The 22,835-nt window shown below is 36.7% G+C and overlaps 1 protein-coding gene across 2 annotated transcripts in view; it reads right to left on the reverse strand.

Moving 5' to 3' along the window:
• Nucleotides 1-22,835, reverse strand: part of COL25A1 (collagen type XXV alpha 1 chain) — a 496,532-nt gene that overhangs the window by 33,749 nt on the left and 439,948 nt on the right. Inside the window, exons 21-30 of one of the 2 annotated variants that reach the window (XM_023219885.3) lie at nt 22,369-22,437; nt 21,559-21,603; nt 19,973-20,017; nt 18,682-18,759; nt 11,380-11,403; nt 10,718-10,762; nt 7,227-7,271; nt 4,571-4,651; nt 3,619-3,681; nt 2,933-2,983 (exon numbers count right to left, since the gene is read on the reverse strand). In XM_023219885.3, coding sequence (XP_023075653.1) covers nt 2,933-2,983; nt 3,619-3,681; nt 4,571-4,651; nt 7,227-7,271; nt 10,718-10,762; nt 11,380-11,403; nt 18,682-18,759; nt 19,973-20,017; nt 21,559-21,603; nt 22,369-22,437 — 546 coding nt within the window. The remainder of the gene's footprint in view (nt 1-2,932; nt 2,984-3,618; nt 3,682-4,570; nt 4,652-7,226; nt 7,272-10,717; nt 10,763-11,379; nt 11,404-18,681; nt 18,760-19,972; nt 20,018-21,558; nt 21,604-22,368; nt 22,438-22,835) is intronic. The other variant, XM_023219886.3, reaches the window with a different exon arrangement.

A 22,835-nucleotide genomic window follows, 5' to 3' on the forward strand; every position in this document is an offset into this window, starting at 1 on the left:
TTCCTTCCTTCCTTCCTTCCTTCCTTCCTTCCTTCCTTCCTTCCTTTCTTGCATCTCCTTTTTTTTTTTGAAAAAATGGTAATTTTTTCAAATTACCATTAAAAAGTCTGAATGGAATAAGCGAGATGCTTCATGAGTTCAAATGAAATAAAAATATGACTTCAAAGAGAAATTTGCCAAAGAGAAGCCCCAGACTTTAAGTGCCAGGGAAGAGGAGAGGTTTTCCATGAACTCTTCCAGACCCAAGGTGTTGAATAATCTAAAGAAGACAGGAAGTGAGGAGATGACACCCAAGTTTGGGATTCTGGAGCATCATTTATTTAAGATTAAAGAAAAGATTGTTATGTAGGAAAGCTAAGCATTATTATTTAGATTGCATTTATTTTTACAAAAACAAATTCTTCAAAGTTCTTGTAATAATTGTTTATCGGTGGAAGAAAGTCATAATGCATGCATGACTCAGGATTACAAAACATTATTTTGTAGAAAATCTAAATATACAGACTAATCAACTTAAATTAACTAAGGTTACTGTGGATTGCTGTAAACATTTCAAGTGATTTAAACAAACTATTTGGAGAAAGGAGTATTTAAATATCCATCAGTAAAATTATAAAACTTCAGGAAAAAGTTTATATTAAGCAATGCCTATATATTTGTTACATATGTCCACATTAGAATAATATTTTCCTTTTTGATAAGTTTCAGGTAAGCATTTTCAGGAAATGGCTATTACTTTATCAGGTATTCTTATCTCATTTTAATAATGGCTTAAAATTCCTCTAAACTAATTAATTTTATGATATGAACAGGCTGTAGCATTTTCTAATTTAACTTCCTATCTTATAGTAGAGGGAGTATTTTTTAAAAAAGCCAAAAGTATGCCATTTGCTTAATTCTTTTTTTTTTTTTTTTTTTTTTTTTTGAGACGGAGTCTCACTCTGTTGCCCAGACTGGAGTGCAGTGGCCAGATCTCAGCTCACTGCAAGCTCCGCCTCCCGGGTTTACGCCATTCTCCTGCCTCAGCCTCCCAAGTAGCTGGGACTACAGGCGCCCGCCACCTCGCCCGGCTAGTTTTTGTATTTTTAGTAGAGACGGGGTTTCACCGTGTTAGCCAGGATGGTCTCGATCTCCTGACCTCGTGATCCGCCCGTCTCGGCCTCCCAAAGTGCTGGGATTACAGGCTTGAGCCACCGCGCCCGGCCCATTTGCTTAATTCTTAATGAACCATCTAGTTTTAAGAAAATAAGGTCACACTGGGCAAGATGGCTCACACCTGTAATCCCAGCACTTTGGGAGGCCAAGGCAGGTGCATCACTTGAGTCTAGCAGTTCAAGACCAGCTTGGGCAATGTGGTGAAACTTCATCTATTCAAAAAATACAAAAATTAACTGGGCGTGGTTGGTGACATGTGCCACAGTCCCAGCTACTCAGGAGGCTGATGTGGGAATCACCTGAGCCCAGGAGACAGAGGTTGCAGTGAGCCATGATCGTGCCACTGTACTCCAGCCTGGGCCACACAGTGAGACCCTGTCTCAAAAAAAAAAGAAAGAGAGAGAGCGAGAAAAGGAGGGAGGGAGGAAGGAGAAGGAAGAAGAAGAAGGAGAAGGAGAAGAAGGAGAAGTCAATAATAATTGTTTATGGTATAAAATAGAAATGGAGCTAGTCAGAAAGGGATGACTGGCTATGCTCTGTGGCTTAGATCATTCCAATAATGCTCTTTTGTGAGCGATGGGAGGAAAGAGTGACCATAATTTACTTATTCTGTAATACTGAAGTCTTTTGATTTATTTACACCTGAGAGACACATGTGACCTTCTAGCCTGCTTGACTTGCTCTTATTCTGCTCCAGTCAAAAGCATTTGAAGCACTCTGCCTTTGACATTCTAACCTTAACACAACTGTCACTGGTTTGACATTTAAAGAATTATACTTGCTTAATGGCTGCCTTCCTCACTGGACATCAGTTCCTTGAGGGCAGGGTCACTGTCACCATTGGCCACTGCAAGACACCTGCAGTTAACACTGGCCCTGGCTCAATGAATCAATCAAAGTATCATAAAAGTAAGAAGGAAAAGATCTAACAATATATGTTATCTGAGGAAGTAAGCTTCAATTTTTATCATACTGTTTTACAAATATCCTTTTTTAAAATTGACACATAATAAATATATATTTATGGATACGATGTGATGTTTTGATACCTTATATGTAAATGTTCCTATTGAACATTTCATTAAAGAGTTCAAACCTCAAACTTTGTCAGAATCATTCTTTAATGGCTATTACTACTACTACTATTACTATTATTATTATTTTTGAGATAGGATCTCACTGTCTCCCAGGCTGAAGTGCAAGGGCATGATCACAACTCACTGCAACCTCGGCCTCCCTGGGCTCAGGCAATCCTCCCACCTCAGCCTCCTGAGTAGCTGGGACTACAGGCATGTGCCACCATGGCCAGTTAATTTTTGTATTTTTTGTAGAGATGGGGTTTTGCCATGTTGCCCAGGCTGGTAACTCCTGACCTCAAATGATCTGCCCACCTCGGCCTCCCAAAGTGTTGGGATTACAGGCATGAGTCATTGTGTCCAGCTGATTCTAAATCTTATTCTGCTGGTATTAGAGCAGCGGCTGGATAAAATGATTTGCCAGTGTTCACGCTGTAAGGTTGTAGTAGAGCTTGCTATATCTGTTTGTCTTTCCTCACCTCTATCACAAAACTACTCTTATCTCTTCCCAACATATGTGTTTGGGAGAGTGAATGACAACACTGTAAAGTTAATATATCTCAAAGCACCTGGTATTTTCCATCCATTCCACAGAGAGTAGTACAAAATACAAGCTGACTGTTTAGAGGGATGTGTTCATGTTCTCTCTAGTAGCATGCTCATAAATAAGCAATTACATTTTAGAAAGAAGGGAAACTTACCATGGGGCCAGGTGGGCCATGGGGACCTGGTGGGCCTGGTGGGCCTATGATCTGTATGTCCAAAAAATAAAAATGTTTTTGGTTACTTCATTTAGATAAGGCAGTTCAACTTGAATCTTGTGCTGGGGTTCTGCTAAGGCCATTAGTAGTTGCAGAGGAAGAAAGATACTGGAATAAGTGATGTGTTTGATTCTCTAGATTTAGAAATTCCCTTGTGAGAATTTAAAAAATACTCCAAAAAAAAAGTTCTACAAAAGCCAGGATAAATCAAAAATACGTTAAAAGAAAAGGAAGCAACTAATTACCAAGAAATGCTATAATGTCACTACTATCAAACTCAAATATTTCACTAAGCATAAGCAGGACTCTGGAGAAACAAACAAGTATGTTCTATAGTCACAAAGATCTATCCATTGTTATGAGAAAACCATTGATTTTTTTTCCTCAGGAATAGACAGTCCTCTGAAAACATGCTTCTACCTCAGACCTCTGATATACTTTGTCTCTCACTGTGCAAGGCTGACAGATGTTTCTTCTACAGTTTGACAAACCAAGAAGTTTGAGGTTTGTCTACTTGAGACCTGTTTGAGGTTGTTCAGTCATCTGGCAGAGGTGGTATAGGTAAGTAACAGGTCAGCGTGTGAGGAGGTTCAGGAACCATGGAAGTTCAGCCACCATGGACTTACAGAAGGACCCTGTGGACCTGGCATTCCAGAATCTCCTTTTTCTCCTTTCATTCCATTGGCTCCCTACAAATAACCAGTAAGCAGGGTTAAGCAGATAAAGTTATTTCCAGTGTAAGAGACAACTGAATTTTCTCCCCAATCCCATTGTTCTCTTGACATTTTATAATATTATGCCCTTGCTACATAAAAGAAAGATTTATCTCCTTGCATTCTAGCTTAAAATAGTAACTTTACTAAAATCTCTAGGATTATGGGTGATATGTAAAATAAAATATAAAGTAAATACAAACTGTCTTGAGCTTGATTGGTTAAAGTCCTACGGTGTTAAATATATTGAGTTATAAATGTTATATCTTTTATGGTGGTGTGCAATTTAAATAGCAAAGGTAAGTCTTTTAACTTAGTTTTTATTGACACTTATATACTTCCTTGTTTTATAAAAAAGTCTAAGGCAGTGTAGTTTACTGCATTTTTAAAAATAATTTTTACATTTTCTCCTCCAAATTCTGGGTTAGAATTATGGGGAACACCACAAAATACCATCCCATAGTATCATACACACAGAGGACACTTTCCAGAGAAATTTGTTTTTTAATTGTCCTGTATTTTTTGGCTCGTTTCTTTATTATGGTTTATTTCATAATAACCAGTTAATACCATCTTATGCATACTAAATTAAAGTGGCCAACTATGTTTATTTTATTATCTTCTAGGGAAAACAATTCAGGAAAACATGAAGGCTTACTTTATAATTCATTTGGTTACAAGCTTTACAATTTGAGTTCCCTAGAGTAATTAACCAATAATACCCCTCAAATATTTCAAAATAAAAATATTAGATGAACCACCAGATGAGATTGCAGCTAATGACATAACTCTTTTCTGATTGTTTAATTTACCTTAATAAGAACATAACATAAAAAGTATCAACACACGAAAACTATAAACATACCGGTAATCCAGGAAGTCCAATTCCTCCTTTTTCGCCTGTCATACCTGGGTCCCCCATGTCTCCCTTTGAGCCTTTGAGTCCCTAAAAATGATAGATAGGGTTGGCATGTAAGCAGCATACTGACCCCTGATAATTACATCCTAGGGAAAATAGAATTCCAGATCGATTTCATTAGTAGGTGGGTTCAATGTTGAGATGATTCTGATTTTTGTTTTTAGGTAGAGTTATTTCTTACAGCAACCTTCTACATGCAATCAGTACTATTTCTCCCTATAATGAAACAGATTAAGTTCTATTAGATCATTTAAGTATGAAAAACATGAATTTAGGTTTTGACATAATGTCTCCTGATTTTGTGTTTTTACCTGGCAGCTAATTCTATCTCATCACACCTGAAAACAACTTAATAGATCTCATTCGCAACAATACAGGATATATTCTGAACCGGGACCTAGTTTTATATAATAACAAATGTCCAGACAAATTTCTCTCATCTCTATCCACTATACTACCCTCCCTCCTAACTGCAGGCAGAAGTTGCAGTCACCATCAGTTTGCAATGGTCCAGTCTACAGACTGGTAAATCATTGGATCATTTACCGCACACTAATGCTCAATCAATGCTTAAAAGTATGACAACCTCTTCACAGTGTTCTTGTTTTGTTCTCATGATGTCTCTATGAGGTGAGTCAGAATGTTATTTTTATTCTCCTTTACAGTGAGGAAATAAATATGCATTTTGAATGTTAACAATTCTGAAGTTTGTAATTTTTGTTTTTGTTTTTTTTTTTGAGTCGGAGTCTCACTCTGTCACCCAGGCTGGACTGGAATGGCGTGATCTTGGCTCACTGCAACCTCCGGCTCCCAGGTTCAAACCATTCTCCTGCTTCAGCCTCCCAAGTAGCTGGGACTACAGGCATGCGCCACCATGCCCAGCTAATTTTTGTACTTTTAGTAGAGACGAGGTTTCACCATGTTGGCCAGGCTGGTCTCAAACTCCTGACCTCAGGTGATCTGCCCACCTTGGCCTCCCAAAGTGCTGAGATTACAGGCATGAGCCACCACGCCTGGCCTGAATTTTATAATATTAGTACTGACATTAATTTATATTTTTAAGCATTTTCATCCTAGGAAACTCACTTCAATATACTGATGGCTCATTCTTCAGCAGAGATGATCATAGTTATTACGGTAAGGGGCTTCTAGGCTGCACAAACCTGTTTATCTTTTCTTTATCAAAAACTATTCATGGAGAAAAATTATTTATGGAAAGGAACTTTTCTTGTTAACTGTACCTATTTAATAGCACCTAGTTCAGAATTACCCACTGGGTGAGTAGATGCCTGAACGAATAGATGGATCTTACTGATTAAAAACACCTGGATTATTTTTAGGGCTCTACTGACAGAGAGCAGCCAGACGGCAACTTAGTGACAGAAGAAGACCTTGCAAAGCTTATAGGAAAAAAAAAAAAGCTAGCTACTATATCTGTAGGAGTCATATTGTATATCATTATGCATGTCAAATTAATTACTTATAATGACCAATGGTCAGAGAAGTAACATAGACAGACTTTAAAATTCTAAGTGATCTATGATATAGCAAATCATCTAAGGTATCTATGTTTTTTTTTTTTTTTATCACATGTTCATTTAATATGGCATTATCATTATTTCAACATATAACTCTGATATTAAAAATAACATCTCCTAAACCTAATTTTCCTATCTAATACTTTCTTCTAAGGAGTACATGTTCACTAGCTGTATTAAGAATCCTTTTGATTTCTTATGATTTTCCTGATTTTAGCCATTTCTCGGGTAAATAATGGAAACTAAGAAAACACTAAAGATCTTGAAATGAACCCTTTTGATTCCATTCCAAATTCTGAATACTGTCCATGTTCTCCAGCTCAGATTCTTTTAGGGCAGGGGTCGCCAAACCATGGCTCACAGGCCAAATCCATCCCAGGGATTGTTTTTGTACAGAGTGAATTAAAAAAAAAAAATGTTGAGGTGTTAACCAAAAATAAATACATAAAAAGGAAACTTCAGCACAGATTGTATGTGGCCTGTAAAGCCTAAAGCATTTACTATCTGGACTTTTATTAACAAAGCTTGCCGACTTCTGTTTTAGAGGGAACCCTCAGAGATACACTACCATACTCTGCCAAGTTACAACTTCCCTGCCTGTTTCTGTATTTTCTAAGGATCTAGGGATTAGGTGTCATCTTTATTTGGGAAAAGAAAACGTTGTCTAAATAAGGCATATAGGCAAGATTTAGTTTTGTGGAAGCTATGGTTACTGATTTGAATCTTGATATATGTGTATTAACTGACAAAAATCAGGCTGGTTTTACTAACTTGGTAAAGATTTTACAAGTCTACTAAAAATTTGCAGGGGAGTCACTGGTAGGTTGATATAAGGTATTAAGAACCAGGCTAAAGTATCATATGGCTTAGATATTTCTGCAAAGAAAACTAAGGTCTAATTGCAAACTAATTGCTTTTTAGAGTCAATGAAGTCTCTAGAACAAAGGGTTAAAAGAAAGAAGGTATCAAATATCAATGCTCATGACATTTTGGCTTCAAACCTACAATAAAAGTAGTAATCAAGAATGATGCTTTGAATAATAGTATATATCCGTGAAAATTACCTGCTCTCCATCCATTCCTGGAATTCCTGGAGATCCTTGCTCTCCCTGTTAAGGTAAAAATAGATGACTTGCTTCCATTCTCATTGTTAACATACTGCACTACATAAAAAAACGATGCTAGTTGGTTAACAGTACAATTTGACTTTCAGCAAATGCATCATAACCCGAGAATATTCTATTATAGCACATATCTAAACTAAGGGAAGTAATAATCTTTCTTCAAGATTATGTATAGTATTTATATGTAGCTAAGATCCAATGCTTTTAGTGTTTTTATTTTTTCTCCATGTGAGATGCAGGTTAAAACAGAGTGGTCAAAGAAAACTGATAGACATAATTTGATAGCTGACCATATCCTATAACAACAACCTATCTGCCTCAGTTAGTTAACTTTTTTCTTCATACAACCTCTGTATGATTTCTCTTACTTTCCAATTTCAGTAAAAAGGAAAACATAACAGTTAACCTAAAAAAATAAAATGCAAAGCCTCATGAATTTGCAACAATATTTTAATTGGCACAGTTCAAACAGTTAGTTACAAATTCATGATTGTGAGTGTGCAATTTCCAGAAAAGCCTCACTGAAGGATATCATAAATCAGATATCTTAATCTATATAAAATTACTTTTGAATCAATTCAATTTCTTATACTGTGCTATGAATGAACTAATATTTACTATTCATGTTATGATTTATAAGGATTTTTGACAAACTCAAAATATAGAGATTTTTGTTTGCTTTTTCAAACTGAAGATGTTCCATTAAAAGCAAATTTATACAATATGCCAGAAAGTTAATTGAACAGCGAATGTTTAGTCACCTTTCAGTTTTGAAAAGTGACTAAATAAATTCCTTGAAAAGTAAGCATTATTTTGTATCAATGAGTCATTTATGTGGATCCCATTACAAATATCCCTGAATCCCACACTGTGGAAACTTTGTAAAAACGGCTCTTCTGAGTGTGAGAGGCCTGCCTCACAGACAGATTTCCAACAGAGCTGACCTGAGGCTATATTTTCTAGAAAGGCCTGTTTGGTGATACTATAAACGACAATATTAAAATGGCTAGAGCTCCTTTCCCTGGTAAAAACTTTAAGAGCTATGAGGTACAGCATGAAATTTGAGCTTTCCAGTGTTTAAGGAAGGCATGATCTTGTGGTTATAAACAAATGAAGCAAGAAAAGCAGTGGGGGAAGGGCCTTTTCTTATTTCAGATTTCCTGCTCTTTGTGGTAGCAGCAAAGTTTATTTTGCCACAAACAAGTCTGCTGAGGTTGGATGCACCTGGCTAAGCCCTAGTTTCATTCAGAGTCTGAATACTTGTCAGCACTGTGGGTCCAATAATGATGGCTTTGCTAGGCTTTTCCCTTTAAAATATGACTCACAAGTGTTTAAAAGGAGAACATAATTCATGAGTTATTCATTTATCCTTCACCTCTCAAATGGGGTTTGTAAGAGTTATTTGATGTGTAGGGAATCAGACAATTCTTGTGTGATAAATGAAGGAGAAATGCTAATTGAGTAAGTTCCCATTTAGTCTGAGTTCCAAGATTAGAAGCGGTTCTATACTTGACTCAGGCTACATTTTGCTGTCGCTTGGTCATAGCTACATTCCACCCCAATTATCCCAACCTTCTCAAGGACAGATCATGAAACACATAAAGGACTATATCAGCTAACACAAGATCTCAATTATAAGACCACTGTGGGATGGGTGAGGGAGGGATGATAGCATACTGGGAAGGATGGCAAGGGTAGGAGGTAAGCAAGAATGACTCAACCCTCCTCCATATTGCTTCTCTAGATATTCATCTGGGCAACTTCTTCCTGTCTTTCAGTTTCAACTCAAAGCCGCCCTTGGCTCTTAAGACTTAGAGGGACCTTCTGTGCACTCACTCTGTTAACAATTGTACCTTTACTTGCCTGTCTCCCTCCCTAGGCCATAAGCCCTTTATTGGAATTTCTTTCTAGTATCCTTACTAGATATTAGTCCTTACCATAGAGTTGAGGCTCAAAAATTACTTACTGAATAAGTGAATTAAGACATGAATAGCAATTGGATTGTAAAAACCAGGGGAATACAGGTTTTAGTGATACAGCTTTTTTTTTTTTTTTTTTTTACCTAGGAGGTCCTTTTTGCCTCTTTGGGTCAAAGAATGTGTGCCTTTGGGGCTTCTCTAGGCCTTTGGACTGTAGAGAAAAGTCCTAGAAACTTTTGAGGTTTGTGGGAAATGACATATGTATTTAGCTTTGGGGACAATTTTGGTTCTGGAGTCTTAGTCAAGTGAGGAGGTGAAATAATGAACTTAGACCCTCGGTTGGTTCTACACAAAGGAAAAAAGAAATTGCAGATTTCCTTCTAGGATATCTAGTCCAGTTCATCAAGATATTACTGAATGGGGGTCCAGGCAGTGTTGCTCACTAAGAATAAAGATTATGTATAATTTTTTGTGTTACGTCTCTTAGGGACAAGAATGTGCTGGAGAAATAGAAAGTTAAAAATCCCATACCTTATATTAATGTTATACATGAAATCTATTTGAAATTAAGATCTATGTTCTAAATATATAGGCAGGGAGCTCAGTAATATTGTAATTTATATTCCTTTATATAATAGAAAAATAAATTTTCTATATACTAGATTTCTGTTTGTAAGTATCTTGAGAGAGTATGAAAGCTGATATATGTCCGTGTGTGTTATGACTGACTTAGCAAATAAACTGCCCTAAGAAGCGTAAACAAAAGATGAATTTTGAAATAACTTGAATCTCCTACAAGAATCCAATGATGAAAGTCATATTTCAACACATGTAGCTCAGTTCTGAAAAGCCAGAATCACTGGCCATGTGTTAATTGATCAAACATGGTTGAATGACTACGCTTCAGTTTGGAGGGATAAAGCCATCAACAAAGTTTAGATATAAGCAAGCAATTCTAGCCTTCTACTATTTTTAGTTGGTATGTTTCATTAGATAAGATTTAAATGGCAAAATGTCTGAAAGTAAATAATAAAGACTGCATTATGAAAAATGATCCCTGAAGTTTTGATTTGTGAATGTACCATACTAAAACTTCCCTTATTCTTTTTATTAGAAAAGGATTAGAGAAGCAAGGATCTTTCTTGGTGTCAAATTAAATTTTCTCCAATCCTCCTTTAATTAAATATTTTCTTTTTTTCATACACCACATTTAGTGTTTTTTACATTTATAATTTCTGTGGAACTGTTTTCCCTTGTTTAATATTCTTTTTCTGAATGTCGTCCCCTAAATTAAATTTCTCTCTCTTTTTTTCCCTATTTTCCCTAATTCCTTTCTAATTTTCTGTCTTCCTTTAGTCCAGACCTCAATTTCCTTTCTTCACTCTCTAAAACAATATTGCCGATCTCAGTTTCTTCAGCATTTTGTAAGACTGATTTTCAAAGGTGCATATACTTAATGTGGGATTGTCTGCACTGTATGTGATAAATGGAAACAAGTAAATAAAGAATAACCTTTGGCCCTTGTAGTCCTTGAGGTCCAGGAGGCCCAGGAGGACCCTAAATCAAGAAAAAGCACAGTTTTTAAAAGTAGTAATTATATGTATTAAAATTCATGCCTTAAATAGGCACACTATATACTTCCCTTATTTCTATCGTAATCAGATATCCCCAAATATAAATTTGCAATGAGGAAAAATTGTTACTAGTTACATAATTAGAAAAACCCACCTATTTATATACTAACATATGAACACATTGAGGTAAAGATAAGATGGAAGGTCTTTTGGGTAGATTCGGTAAGGCAATGTAAAATTGCTGCCATGCTCCACACTTATTGTATTGGGATGAATTAGCCTATGAATATTAGCTTTGTTTCTACATACGCTCCTTGCCCCTCCACCCCAAAGACTTTGATTTCCCAAACCCTACAGAATAAAGCTATATTGTTTAGATAAGGCCAGAGACTTTTAAGAAAATTAGCAATCACTTTTTTTCTTGACCTTTTCACTAAGCAAAGTGATTCAACTGGAGCAAATGTAAAAGATTATTAATACAAGAAAACATAAAATTAAGTATCAGATAAAAACAATAGCTACATTAGTACCATTTTGACTGGCATGCATCAATACCAAATACAAAACCACAAACCACAGAAAGCATGCAATAGGAGTTACCGTGACAGTTAAGGTGGTAATCCTCTGTTGGGAAAATGTATTGACAAAGACAGAGTTATCTATTTTGTGTGCCAAAGTACAGTAATACATTTGTGAAATAATCAACTTTTTGAATATGTTTTGGCTACTGTGATCTTATAAGGAGTTGACAAGATACTGAGAACATATTATCCTATCTTCAATACAGTATAGTTGTAGAGATTTTTTAAAAATTATTTTTAGAATCCTATTTTAAAAATCTGTAGCTGAAGAAAAAGAATGTCAAAATTGTAATTCACTTGATTGAAAAAATTATGCAGTAAAGTTGTATATGCTAGAGGCTTGTCAGTACAATTGTGAACTGAGAAATTTTGCTATTGATAAAAGCTCTATTCTAGAGAGCACTTCATTAGGAAAAACAGAAATACCCAACTGTATATTTTTCTCTTTTAGTCTGCAGCCCATTTGTTGCATTAAAACTGTGTGTGTGTGTGTGTGGTGTGTGTTCCATGACTAAAGATATTAGTCGACGTGGAATTAATCTAATTTCTTTTTTTTTTTTTTTTGGCATTCCATTTTTTTGTGAACTTAATCAGAAAAACAAATGAGTTTTTAAAATTGATTGCTTGATTTATTATACTTAAGTTCTGGGATACACGTGCAGAATGTGCACATTTGTTACACAGGTATACATGCATCATCGTGGTTTGCTGCACCCATCAACTCGTCATCTACATTAGGTATTTCTCCTAATGCTATCCCTCCCCTTGCCCCCCATTCCCTGACAGGCCCCGGTGTGTGATGTTCCCCTCCCTGTGCTCATATGTTCTCATTGTTCAGCTCCCACTTATGAGTAAGAACATGCGGTGTTTGGTTTTCTGTTCCTGGGTTAGTTTGCTGAGAATTATGGTTTCCAGCTTCATCCACGTTCCTGCAAAGGACATGAACTCATTCTTTTTTATGGCTGCATAGTATTCCATGGTGTATATGTCCCACTTTTTCTTTATCCAGTCTATCATTGATGGGCATTTGGGTTAGTTCCAAGTCTTTGCTATCGTGAATAGTGCTGCAATAAACATACGTGTGCTGGTACCAAAACATAAGTAGATTGGTACCAAAACAGATATATAGACCAGTGGAACAGAACAGAGGCCTCAGAAATATCACCACACATTTACAGCCATCTGATCTTTGACAAACCTGACAAAACAAGCAATGGGGAAAGGATTCCCTATTTGATAAATGGTGTTGGGAAAACTGGCTAGCCATACGCAGAAAACTGAAACTGGACCCCTTCCTTACACCTTATACAAAAATTAACTCAAGATGGATTAAAGATTTAAATGTAAGACCTAAAACCGTAAAATCCCTAGAAGAAAACCTAGGCAATACAATTCAGGACATAGGCATGGGCAAAGACTTCATGTCTAACACACCAAAAGCAATGGCAACAAGAGCCAAAATGGATAAATGGGATCTAATTAAACTAAAGAGCTTCTGCACAGCAAAAGACACTATCATCAGAATGAACAGGAAACCTATAGAATGGGAGAAAGTTTTTGCAATCTATTCATCTGACAAAGGGCTAATATCCAGAATCTACAAAGAACTTACATTTACAAGAAAAAAACAACCCCATCAAAAGGTGGGCAAAGGATATGAACAGACATTTTTTCAAAAGAAGACATGTATGTGGCCAACAAACATATGAAAAAAAGCTCATCATCACTGGTCATTAGAGAAATGAAAATCAAAACCACAATGAGATACCATCTCATGCCAGTTAGAATTGCGATCATTAAAAAGTCAGGAAACAACAGATGCTGAAAACGATGTGGAGAAATAGGAGCACTTTTACACTGTTGGTGGGGCTGTAATTTAGTTCAACCATTGTGGAAGACAGTGTGGCAATTCCTCAAGGATCTAGAACTAGAAATACCGTTTCACCCAGAAATCCCATTACTGGGGTATATACCGAAAGAATTAATCTAACTTCTTAAAGTGCTAGAGAACTGTAACAAAATATACTGTCTCAAAAGTCTTAATCTCTAAAACATAATTCTGGATCTATGAATCATATTTTTGAATCAACATTTTCTGGTCTAAGTTCTGTGCTGAAAGTTCTATGGGGTTGATAACTGCTTTATGAACCCACAGAGGGGAGAACATTTCCTGTAGGGACTCTGGTCATAGAGAAACATATTCAATTACATTTAAACTTGTAGATATCCGTTGAACACCATCCTTCTGTTTTCCACTATTCCACTCCAATTTCTGATTTGAACTGTTGTTACTGTGTGTTTTTTTTTTTTTTTAATTGTTGTAAAAGGTAAAATGTCCACAAACTGGGGGCAAGGTTATAAGGAAACAGTAAGGTCCCAGAATTTTACATCACATCCGTGTAACATAATTCCATTCAGTTTATTCTTCAGGGATTCACCTAGAACAAGAACTGGATTTGTAGTTATGAGAAAGCTACTTTTTTGTTGTTGTTGTTCCTACAGTGCAGATAAGTCATTTAAACAAGGCTATTAGAAAATTAAGGAGTAGAAATAATTTCTTTATCATTGCCTTCCAATGACATGTTACTTTTTTTATGTATTTATTTTTTTATTATACTTTAAGTTCTAGGGTACATGTGCATAACGTGCAGGTTTGTTACATATGTATACTTGTGCCATGTTGGTGTGCTGCACCCATCAACTCGTCAGCACCCATCAATTCATCATTTATATCATGTATAACTCCCCATTGCAATCCCTCCCCTCTCCCCCCTCCCCATGATAGGCCCCAGTGTGTGATGTTCCCCTTCCCGAGTCCAAGTGAACTCATTGTTCAGTTCCCACCTATGAGTGAGAACATGCGGTGTTTGGTTTTCTCTTCTTGTGATAGTCTCTCTGTGTCGCCCAGGCTGGAGTGCAGTGGCACGATCTCCGCTCACTGCAAGCTCCGCCTCCCGGGTTCACGCCATTCTCCTGCCTCAGACACCCGAGTAGCTGGGACTACAGGCGCCCGCTACCACACCCGGCTAATTTCTTGTATTTTTAGTAGAGACGGGGTTTCACTGTATTAGCCAGGATGGTCTGGATCTCCTGACCTCATAATTGGCCCGCCTCAGCCTCCCAAAGTGCTGGGATTATAGGCGTGAGCCACCGCGCTCGCCCTACATGTTACTTTTAAACTAGAAAACAGGACCATAAAGCCCTAAAAAGGAAAGGGAGCTTCAAATTTGAGCTCTCTGAGGTTTTCCAACATGTGCCATATATTAATTCATTTTTCACCTGAACATAATGGTAGTTTGTATTTTTTTACATTTAAGGATAACATGTTTAATAATGAGCTGCAAAATAAAAGATTATTATTAATGGTAACTGACCTAACAGATGGAGTTTAAATGATTTTGTTAAATAACTATGTTTGTGAAACTTTAAAATTGTATAGTGTTCCATCCAGCTAATAGAAAAACAAATGACAATAAGCTGAGCTAACTTCACAAATACATAGTCTTGACCACCACCTGGAAGCACCAGTATGCAGACACACAGAGAAGTCCTAACGATGTGGCTCACCGTGCATTTCTTATATGTGGCAAATCTAAGTTAAAGCTATATAAACTCAGCAGGATTCTGTCCTGAACTCAAAGAATGAATTGAAAACCAGAATTTTTGGTGGTGATAAAAACATGCCATTCTCTAGTGAGATACGATGTGAAATGGGAGGCATGAACTATAGAAACTGCAAATTGGCTAAAGCCCAGCAGCCTGCTTTGTGATTTATTCCCTGAAATGTTTATCTGAATCTCTTTAGAATTAAAGGTTATTTTCTTTCATTTCTCATAATGGTGAAAGCTTAAACTCGCCCACGATTCATACTAGAGAACAGGTTTGGTTTAGATGACGATGAGAATTTTTTTAAAGAGTCAGTTAGGAAACAGAGGTTTTACTGCTAATTTGTGGAAATTTAACCACCTTAAATAAAAATAAATAGCTTATGGCAATGTTTATGTAAATCACAATCTTCAATAGAGGCAACAGTCAACTTTTATATTTCTAATATGGTATGATTATAACTGTAATATACTTCTACTTATCTGATTATCCTAGAGTATTTGTGGCAGATTGCTTTAAAAGGGGTAATAATGACATACCTGCAAAACTGTAAATATCCATCACTAGTTAGAGAATTAGAAGAATAAATGTCTACTATCTCTTCTCAATCTAATGTATTAATTTTATGAGGGACTCAATTCACTAGAGCACCATGTTAGGAAAACCAACAGTTTTGATGTGAAAAGATAAATATAAGCACGGCAAATAGTTGCCTAACAACCAACCCCATAAGAAGAATAAACCTTTAGGTTGAGACATAAGCATGAACTAGTGATGGATATTGACTGTTTTGTAGTCATACAGAATTAAACATGAGAAAAAGAAACAGAGGTATCTTTTCATATCGAGATATAGGTGTCACATTTTTTAAAAAGTACAGTGTTTTTAGGCATATCAGTAGAAAGTGCTCAGAAGCTCTGAAAAATCACCATAAGAATATTATTAGGTTTTGTGGACTTACAGAAAAACATTTATTCCAATAACATCCTTATTTTGCAGATAAGATCAATGAAGTATAGATACATTAAGCAATTTCCTCCAAATGACTGAGCTAATAGAGGGGAGATCAAAATAGAGATTTCCTTTTTAGACTAAGGATAGCTTGCCTCATGCCACGCCCAGTTCATGCAAAGAATGCTTTGAGAACTTGATCACAGTGTCGCAGAAAAATGCCCAATTATATTGGAGCAGTTCTTGGAGGATAAGAAAGTAGATACCCCTTAAAGGTGGTAGCAAGAATTATAGGGCCACTGGAAGTAGTTCAAGGGCAATTTACAACATTGCTAATAAGCTAAGTTTTTAAAAAATCCCTATATTTTATAAGAACTTTGAAAACAGAGTAGGCACACCAAAACTTTGTGTTCTCTGTCTCTGTCTCCCTTTCTTTCCTTAAATAGTTATCAACTTGTGGGGAAAAGGGAACAATTTAGAAAACTAGTTCTAGAACTTGACAGTAGCCCAGAGGCCACCGGTTACGTCGAATCCAGTTACACAGAGGAACACTAATTCAAGCTCTTGACTAAAGATACTGTCCAAGCAACACTTCTCCAAGCAGTAAACATGCTTCTCTTTGTATTTTACCAGAAGAAAAAGAATGAAAAGGCCAAAAAATAGGCTGAGCTGAAGATAGATTAAAAAAAAAAAAAAAAGACTTAGGACTCTACTAGTTAAAAATGATAGTTGTAGCAAAGAACCTATTAGAGGTACAGATCTGTCATAATTAGATTGTGTTAGTAAAATCATAAAGATGGAAAAATCAAACAGGTACAAAGTGGCAGAGAAATATTTAAAACAACTAATTTGGCTTACAAGCAAAGAAATGGCTTGTACATGAGTTAAGCATACTTATTCAACCAATAACCATTTATTTAATATTTACATATCTAGACAATATAAGCATAAAATGTTTTTCTGTCACCAAGCTTACAATCTCATAAGAGGTAAGACTGAAATCAACTATGGAGTTTGATTTTCAATGGTAAACCACCAGAACCCCACTACTAATGTTTGGATTAAGAGGAAGAACTCATCTGAGTGGCAGCAGTGGATTGATGTGTAGAATTTATATGGGAAAGAAAGGAAAGAAGAGTGGGATGAACACAGGCAAAAAGGGGGAGATTTGTATGGATATGATAAAAATGATTATACCAGGGGAGACTCTGCTGTGGAGAAATGAAAAGTTTTCCACAGGAAGGGCATGACTAGAGAGGCTTAGGATGGAGAAGCTTTGGCTTGATAGAGTAGGCAAGAAGGGGGGTCATTAGGTTTCTGAGCAAATTAGAAACATCGAAGCCATGATCATTTATAAAAATTAATCTTGGAGTGATACACAAGATGAATTAGAAGGACAACGAGGTACTAGGGAAAGAGTCATTGGTCAGGGAGCTGTTGCTGTGTTAGGCATGAAATAAACAGGATGTGGACTCAGTTGGAAATGGAAAGAACAGGCAATCTCAAGAGATACTTTGAAAAGGGGAATAGAAGCCCCTTGGTGAGATAGAATAAGTAAAGGACTAAGAATAGTTTAAAAATGGCTCTAAACTTTCTATTCCCCCAAAATCCAGATTCACGATATCACTAACAGAAACCGGTTACTTAAAAAAGGGACTCATTTGGAAGGTGGGGAAGGTAACCAGTATAATTGTGTGTATTGGTGGAAGTTGATAAAGCATTCACACATCCATAATGAAAATATTCTTGGACAGCTGGGAGCATACACAGATTATATCTGGAGATGAAAGAATTGAGAGCCATAATGTGGAAGAACACAGAGGGACTGGCTGTACCAAGAAAAGATCAGAGATTTGCGGATACTAGGAAATAGACAGAGAAATTAGAAACACCAAAATACAGGTGATACGCCAGAGAAGAAAAATGGAAAAAATGAAATGAAAGTAGGTCAGAGAGACCAAAAAAAAAAAAGTTTCAAAAGGAAGGTGGTTTGATATCAATAAAAGTCAGGGGTGATGAGTCCAGTGGACTTGACGTAGAGGTTATCGTTGACCTTTGTAAGAGAAGCTGCAACAGAATGATGATAAAGGCTAGAATGCAGGAGTCTAAACATGAAAAGAATGAATAGGAAGCAAAGGTCATAGAGACAAGCCACATAGTCAATTGCTTACTTAATGAGATGAAAAGAATTATATGGTAGCAATAATAAGAAATACTTATAGAGGGCTTACTATGTGCTTACTCTTATACTAAGAGTATAATATATATTGTGCCATTTGGTCTTCTCAACAATGCTATGAGGCAGATACTGCTACCATCCTCATTCTGTAGACAGGGAAACTGAGGCACAGAGAAGTGAAATAACTTGCCCTAGGTCACACATTTAGTAAGCAAGAGAGCTGAGATTTGAATGCAAGCAACTCCAGCCCCAGAGGCACAGAGCTCTTGATTACCTTGCCACGCTCCCTCTGCAAGCAAGGAGGCAAAACTTGGCCAAACTAACACAAGGTTTATCCCTCATAAGGCTTAACTATATCTGAAGGTGGAAAGGAAAGGAAAGAAAGGATTGAAAAATGCTACAAAATAAAGAAGATAAACTGGGGCAGAGAGAAGGGGATGCGTTCTTGAGAACAGGGAGAAGGGGTGCCTTGAGCAGTGGAGTCCTCTGAGGATAGAGGGTGTGGAAGCTCATATTTGCACACATTACATGGGTGCTCCTCAGCATCCTTCTCAGTGTATGTCAGGGCAGGGAGCAGTCACTTGCCTGTAAGGCTTCGTGGAGGTTGCCGTTGTAGTCTATGATCTCAGTGGCTCCTTGATCCCCTTTTTGACCAGGTGGACCCTATGACAAAACCAATCAAGGGAAAATCATGGATATTAGCTTAGCATGTAGGGTGGACTATGGCAGAAACAGAAACATAATTCACAGCTCTCTCTGACCATCATTTCCCTACTAAGGCCCAACTGTACATTAGAATATATAAATAATTATGTTCAAAATGTATCCTTATTTCAAAGGAGGCAAACCACTTCTTACATCCTGTTTTTGGTAGGTTCAATATATGAAATCTGATTTAAAAATACGATTTAATTTTTGAAACTATTTTCTGAAAATTACAATATAGGCTACTCTGATGTGACCTGTACAATTTTATTTGCTTTATTCATATTTATTAAAGTATCCTCCAACCTTTTGTTCCTCATCCATACTTCATATATTGCTTCCTCATTCTTTTTTTGAGATGGAGTCTCGTTCTGTTGCCCAGGCTGGAATGCAGTAGCGTGATCTCGGCTCACTGCAACCTCTGCCTCCTAGGTTCAAGCAATTCTCCTGCCTCAGCCTCCCATGTAGCTGGGATTACAGGCATGCACCACCATGCCCAGCTAATTTTTGTATTTTTAGTAGAGTTGGGGTTTCACCATGTTAGGCAGGCTGGCCTTGAACTCCTGACCTCAGGTGATCCACCAGCCTTGGTATCCCAAAGTGCTAGGATTACAGGTGTGAGCCACTGCATCTGGCCCTCATTCTTTAAAAAGATAGAACATTGTTCTGTAGAAAAATGTTGGCTTTCCCATCAGGAATGAATGCCACAAAAATTAAACCAAATAGGGAACAAATAATAGAATACATGTATATTTTTAAGACTTCTACCCTACTTACTAGATCTGCTACTTAACTTCCATTAGTCATGTCATAATTCCCTGACTTTTTTTTAAAAAGGATGCTGAACATATGGGTTATTGCTTTCTTTATAATTGAGTTAATTGAAAAGTGGAAAATTCCATTAGCTGGATGGGAACAGAGGGAAAGTAGACAGGGGGAGTTCTTCAAACCTTCTCAAAGAAACTTAGTTTATGTGTTGGAATCCCTATACTCACTGCTTCTGGTGAGGAAAGAAAAGGAAGTAGGGGCATCTCAGGAATAATTACAGTAGTCTACCTTCAATACTATTATTGAGTATTATTAATACAGATGTCATATGAACAGCCATGACATGAATTCCAATCTGCGATTGTAGGAAGCAAAAGTTTAGATGGATGAGAGGAACACTCACCCTTGGTCCCTGAGCTCCAGAGTCCCCTTTGTCTCCACGATCCCCCTTTTCCCATTGGAAAGAGAAAAAACTTAATTAGAAGTGGGAGAGTCTAGAAATCTCTCATCTAAGAATGTATTTATACCATACAGAAGCACCTTTAATATGAACTTCTGAAGTGAAAAATAACAGCAACCACCACCAAAATGGCAAATGCTTTTTTTAAGATACAGCTTGAAAAGAACTAAAATTCCTTTTTTAAAAAAATTCCCTTTTCAGGTAATAGAGTATTTTGAAACAACAATATATATGCTAACTGTCTCACTAGGTAGGATCTGCAAAGGCAAAGCAAGAGGTTTCTATGGCACCCAGAGTAAATTTTTACCTTGCAGATTGAGATATGTTCTTCCTTTTTATGAAGAGATTTGGGGCAAAGGGAAAAAGAGCCAACAATTGTGTTGTTTTTCCTCTGAGAAGAAAAGTATAGATAATTGGGACAGGAAAGGAGTACAGAGCTCATTCTAGGGAGAATTAGGAAAGGAAGGTCACAGGCTAGGCCTCCCTCTGATGATGTGGATCTAAGGAAAATTTCATCTGTAGATATAGGCATTTTAACACTAAGACAGTGCTGAAGTGGACAGCAGCCAGCTGGAACAGGTTGGCAGGGCTGAAGGTCAGCGGCAGGGCAAACCCAACGCTCTTTTTTCAGTGCAATATGAAATTTATCTGACGTTTCAGTGATGGTGGCATTACCTCAACTGTAGAGCAGCAGGAATAGTCTAAGCCCTCAACATTCTTAGAAATGTAAACTGAAACTTTGGAGAAGAGATTCGAACCTGTGTAGATTTAAAGGTTCTTTAAAACAGCCTTAAATCGATAGGGTTCTTTTTCTGTACAGACTTCAAAGCATTTTTATACGTCTTTGTACAGATTCCCATAAACTGGGTAAGGAAGGATGAATAAAGATAAGCAGGAAAAAAGATTATAATTCTTCCCATCCACAGTATGCTAATAACATTGATCATAATAAATTTGCTATGAATGCAGCATTAATAATCTTTGCTCTCTGTTTTCTTCATCTTGCACACATTTTTTTCCATGTTAGTAGCTAACAGCATTTTAAATAACATGATTCTGCTGACACTATATATGTTATTGCAGATAGTATAAAGAGTATGATATAGAGGAGAATTTCAATTGGCAATAAAATTTCAATGCAACGAAGGGAGTCAATTAAAAAGCAGAGTATAATTTGAGCATTTATCACAAAGATAGCCAGGAAATGAAAAATTAGATTATATAATACATAATTTAAGGAAAGTTCTTAATTTTTTCCCAAGAAGCTATTCCTATGAAATAGGAAATACAACTTTTCTTAAGGAATTTTCTGAAGCACAAGACTATGCAAAAACAAGCAAGATGAAATAAACGTATTGTTTTGAGATATCATCATAGAGATACTGCAATCCATTTTGCAATAAGTATTGCAATTCCACTGTGTGAAAGAGTTTAATCTAAAACATGAAAAACATGCCTCTGTGGCAAAGGTAAAAAGCACAGATCTTGAAGGCCTCATGTTATATTTAAATGGTTATCTGGTTACTGACCTTTGACCCCTTTGGGCCTCTACTTCCTGATTCACCTTGTTTTCCCTATTACAGGAGAATAAGAGTATGAAAAAGATAAAATTATAGAGGAGATAAGAACAGAAGAAAAGAAATTAGCAGTCACTCAGAATAATGAAGAAAAATGGAAACACTTTATTTTAACTGCCTCAATATATGGCTCTACAGAATGCTGGTTATTATAATACTAAACATAAGTATCATCACTATATCATCAGTTCATTCCATTATTATTCTGAAGGCTGCCCTCCCATCAGTGGATGAGAAGAGTTCTGTGAATAATTCTCATTAGTCTCAACAGTGTTGGCCTGCATCAATTTCCTTTTCATCAAAGAGTAAATCGTTTCCTGTGTCTCCAGGAGGGGCTATTAAAATAAAGTGTGACCATACTAGTTTGCAGAAAGTTTAAATGAATAAGGTTAAACAGTCAAATAAGTCCTTAGCTCTAATATTTTCAAGGTGTTATGCCCCATTAAGTTACCATAGAAACTAACACAGCACTTACCAACAGGGATCTTTTCTCAGTAAGTCTTAATACACATTGAGTGATAATGTGTTAATATGACAGCACTTCTTTTACATTTGGATATGCTATCAGTTTGCTCACTGAACAGAGTAAACAGGGTGAGATGAATCGTAAAATCTCTTTTGGAAAGAACCAGTTGGTGTGCATTTCAACAAACAATTTGTGATTTGGGCTGTTTTAATACCTGTTGAGAATGTTTTCGTTTTTTGTGTTCTAAATCAAATCAAGCCAGTGAATGGTTATTTTCCAATGTAAGAATAACTGACCTTTGGTCCGGGGGCTCCGGGTTCCCCTCGCTCACCTCTTCCAGGAGGCCCTGCTTCCCCCCGTTCACCCTGTCACAAATTGCAAAACAGGTAAATGGCCATTCCCCCAACCCAGGCTGGTCCCTGTAGATTAATAAATGAGTTGAATGAAACCAAAGAAAGAAGAGAGTTTTCATTGATTTACCCAGTACCCAGCATTTTATTTATTCATGTTATCTCTTAACATGAATTATTTTATAATCAAAACAATTTGTGATGGTTAATTTTAGGTGTCAACTTGACTGGATTAAGGGACACATAGAAAGATAATGAAGCATTGCTCTGGGTGTGTCTATGAAGGTGTTAATGGAGGAGACTGGTGGGTGAGTCTATTGACTGAATGAGGAAGATCTACTTTCAATGTGAGGCGGCACCATTAAATCTGCTGAGGGCCCAGATAGAAGAGGAAAGGCAAACTCTGTCTTCCA

The sequence above is a fragment of the Piliocolobus tephrosceles genome, chromosome 3 (genome assembly GCF_002776525.5).
Source record: "Piliocolobus tephrosceles isolate RC106 chromosome 3, ASM277652v3, whole genome shotgun sequence".
Lineage (NCBI taxonomy): Eukaryota > Metazoa > Chordata > Mammalia > Primates > Cercopithecidae > Piliocolobus > Piliocolobus tephrosceles.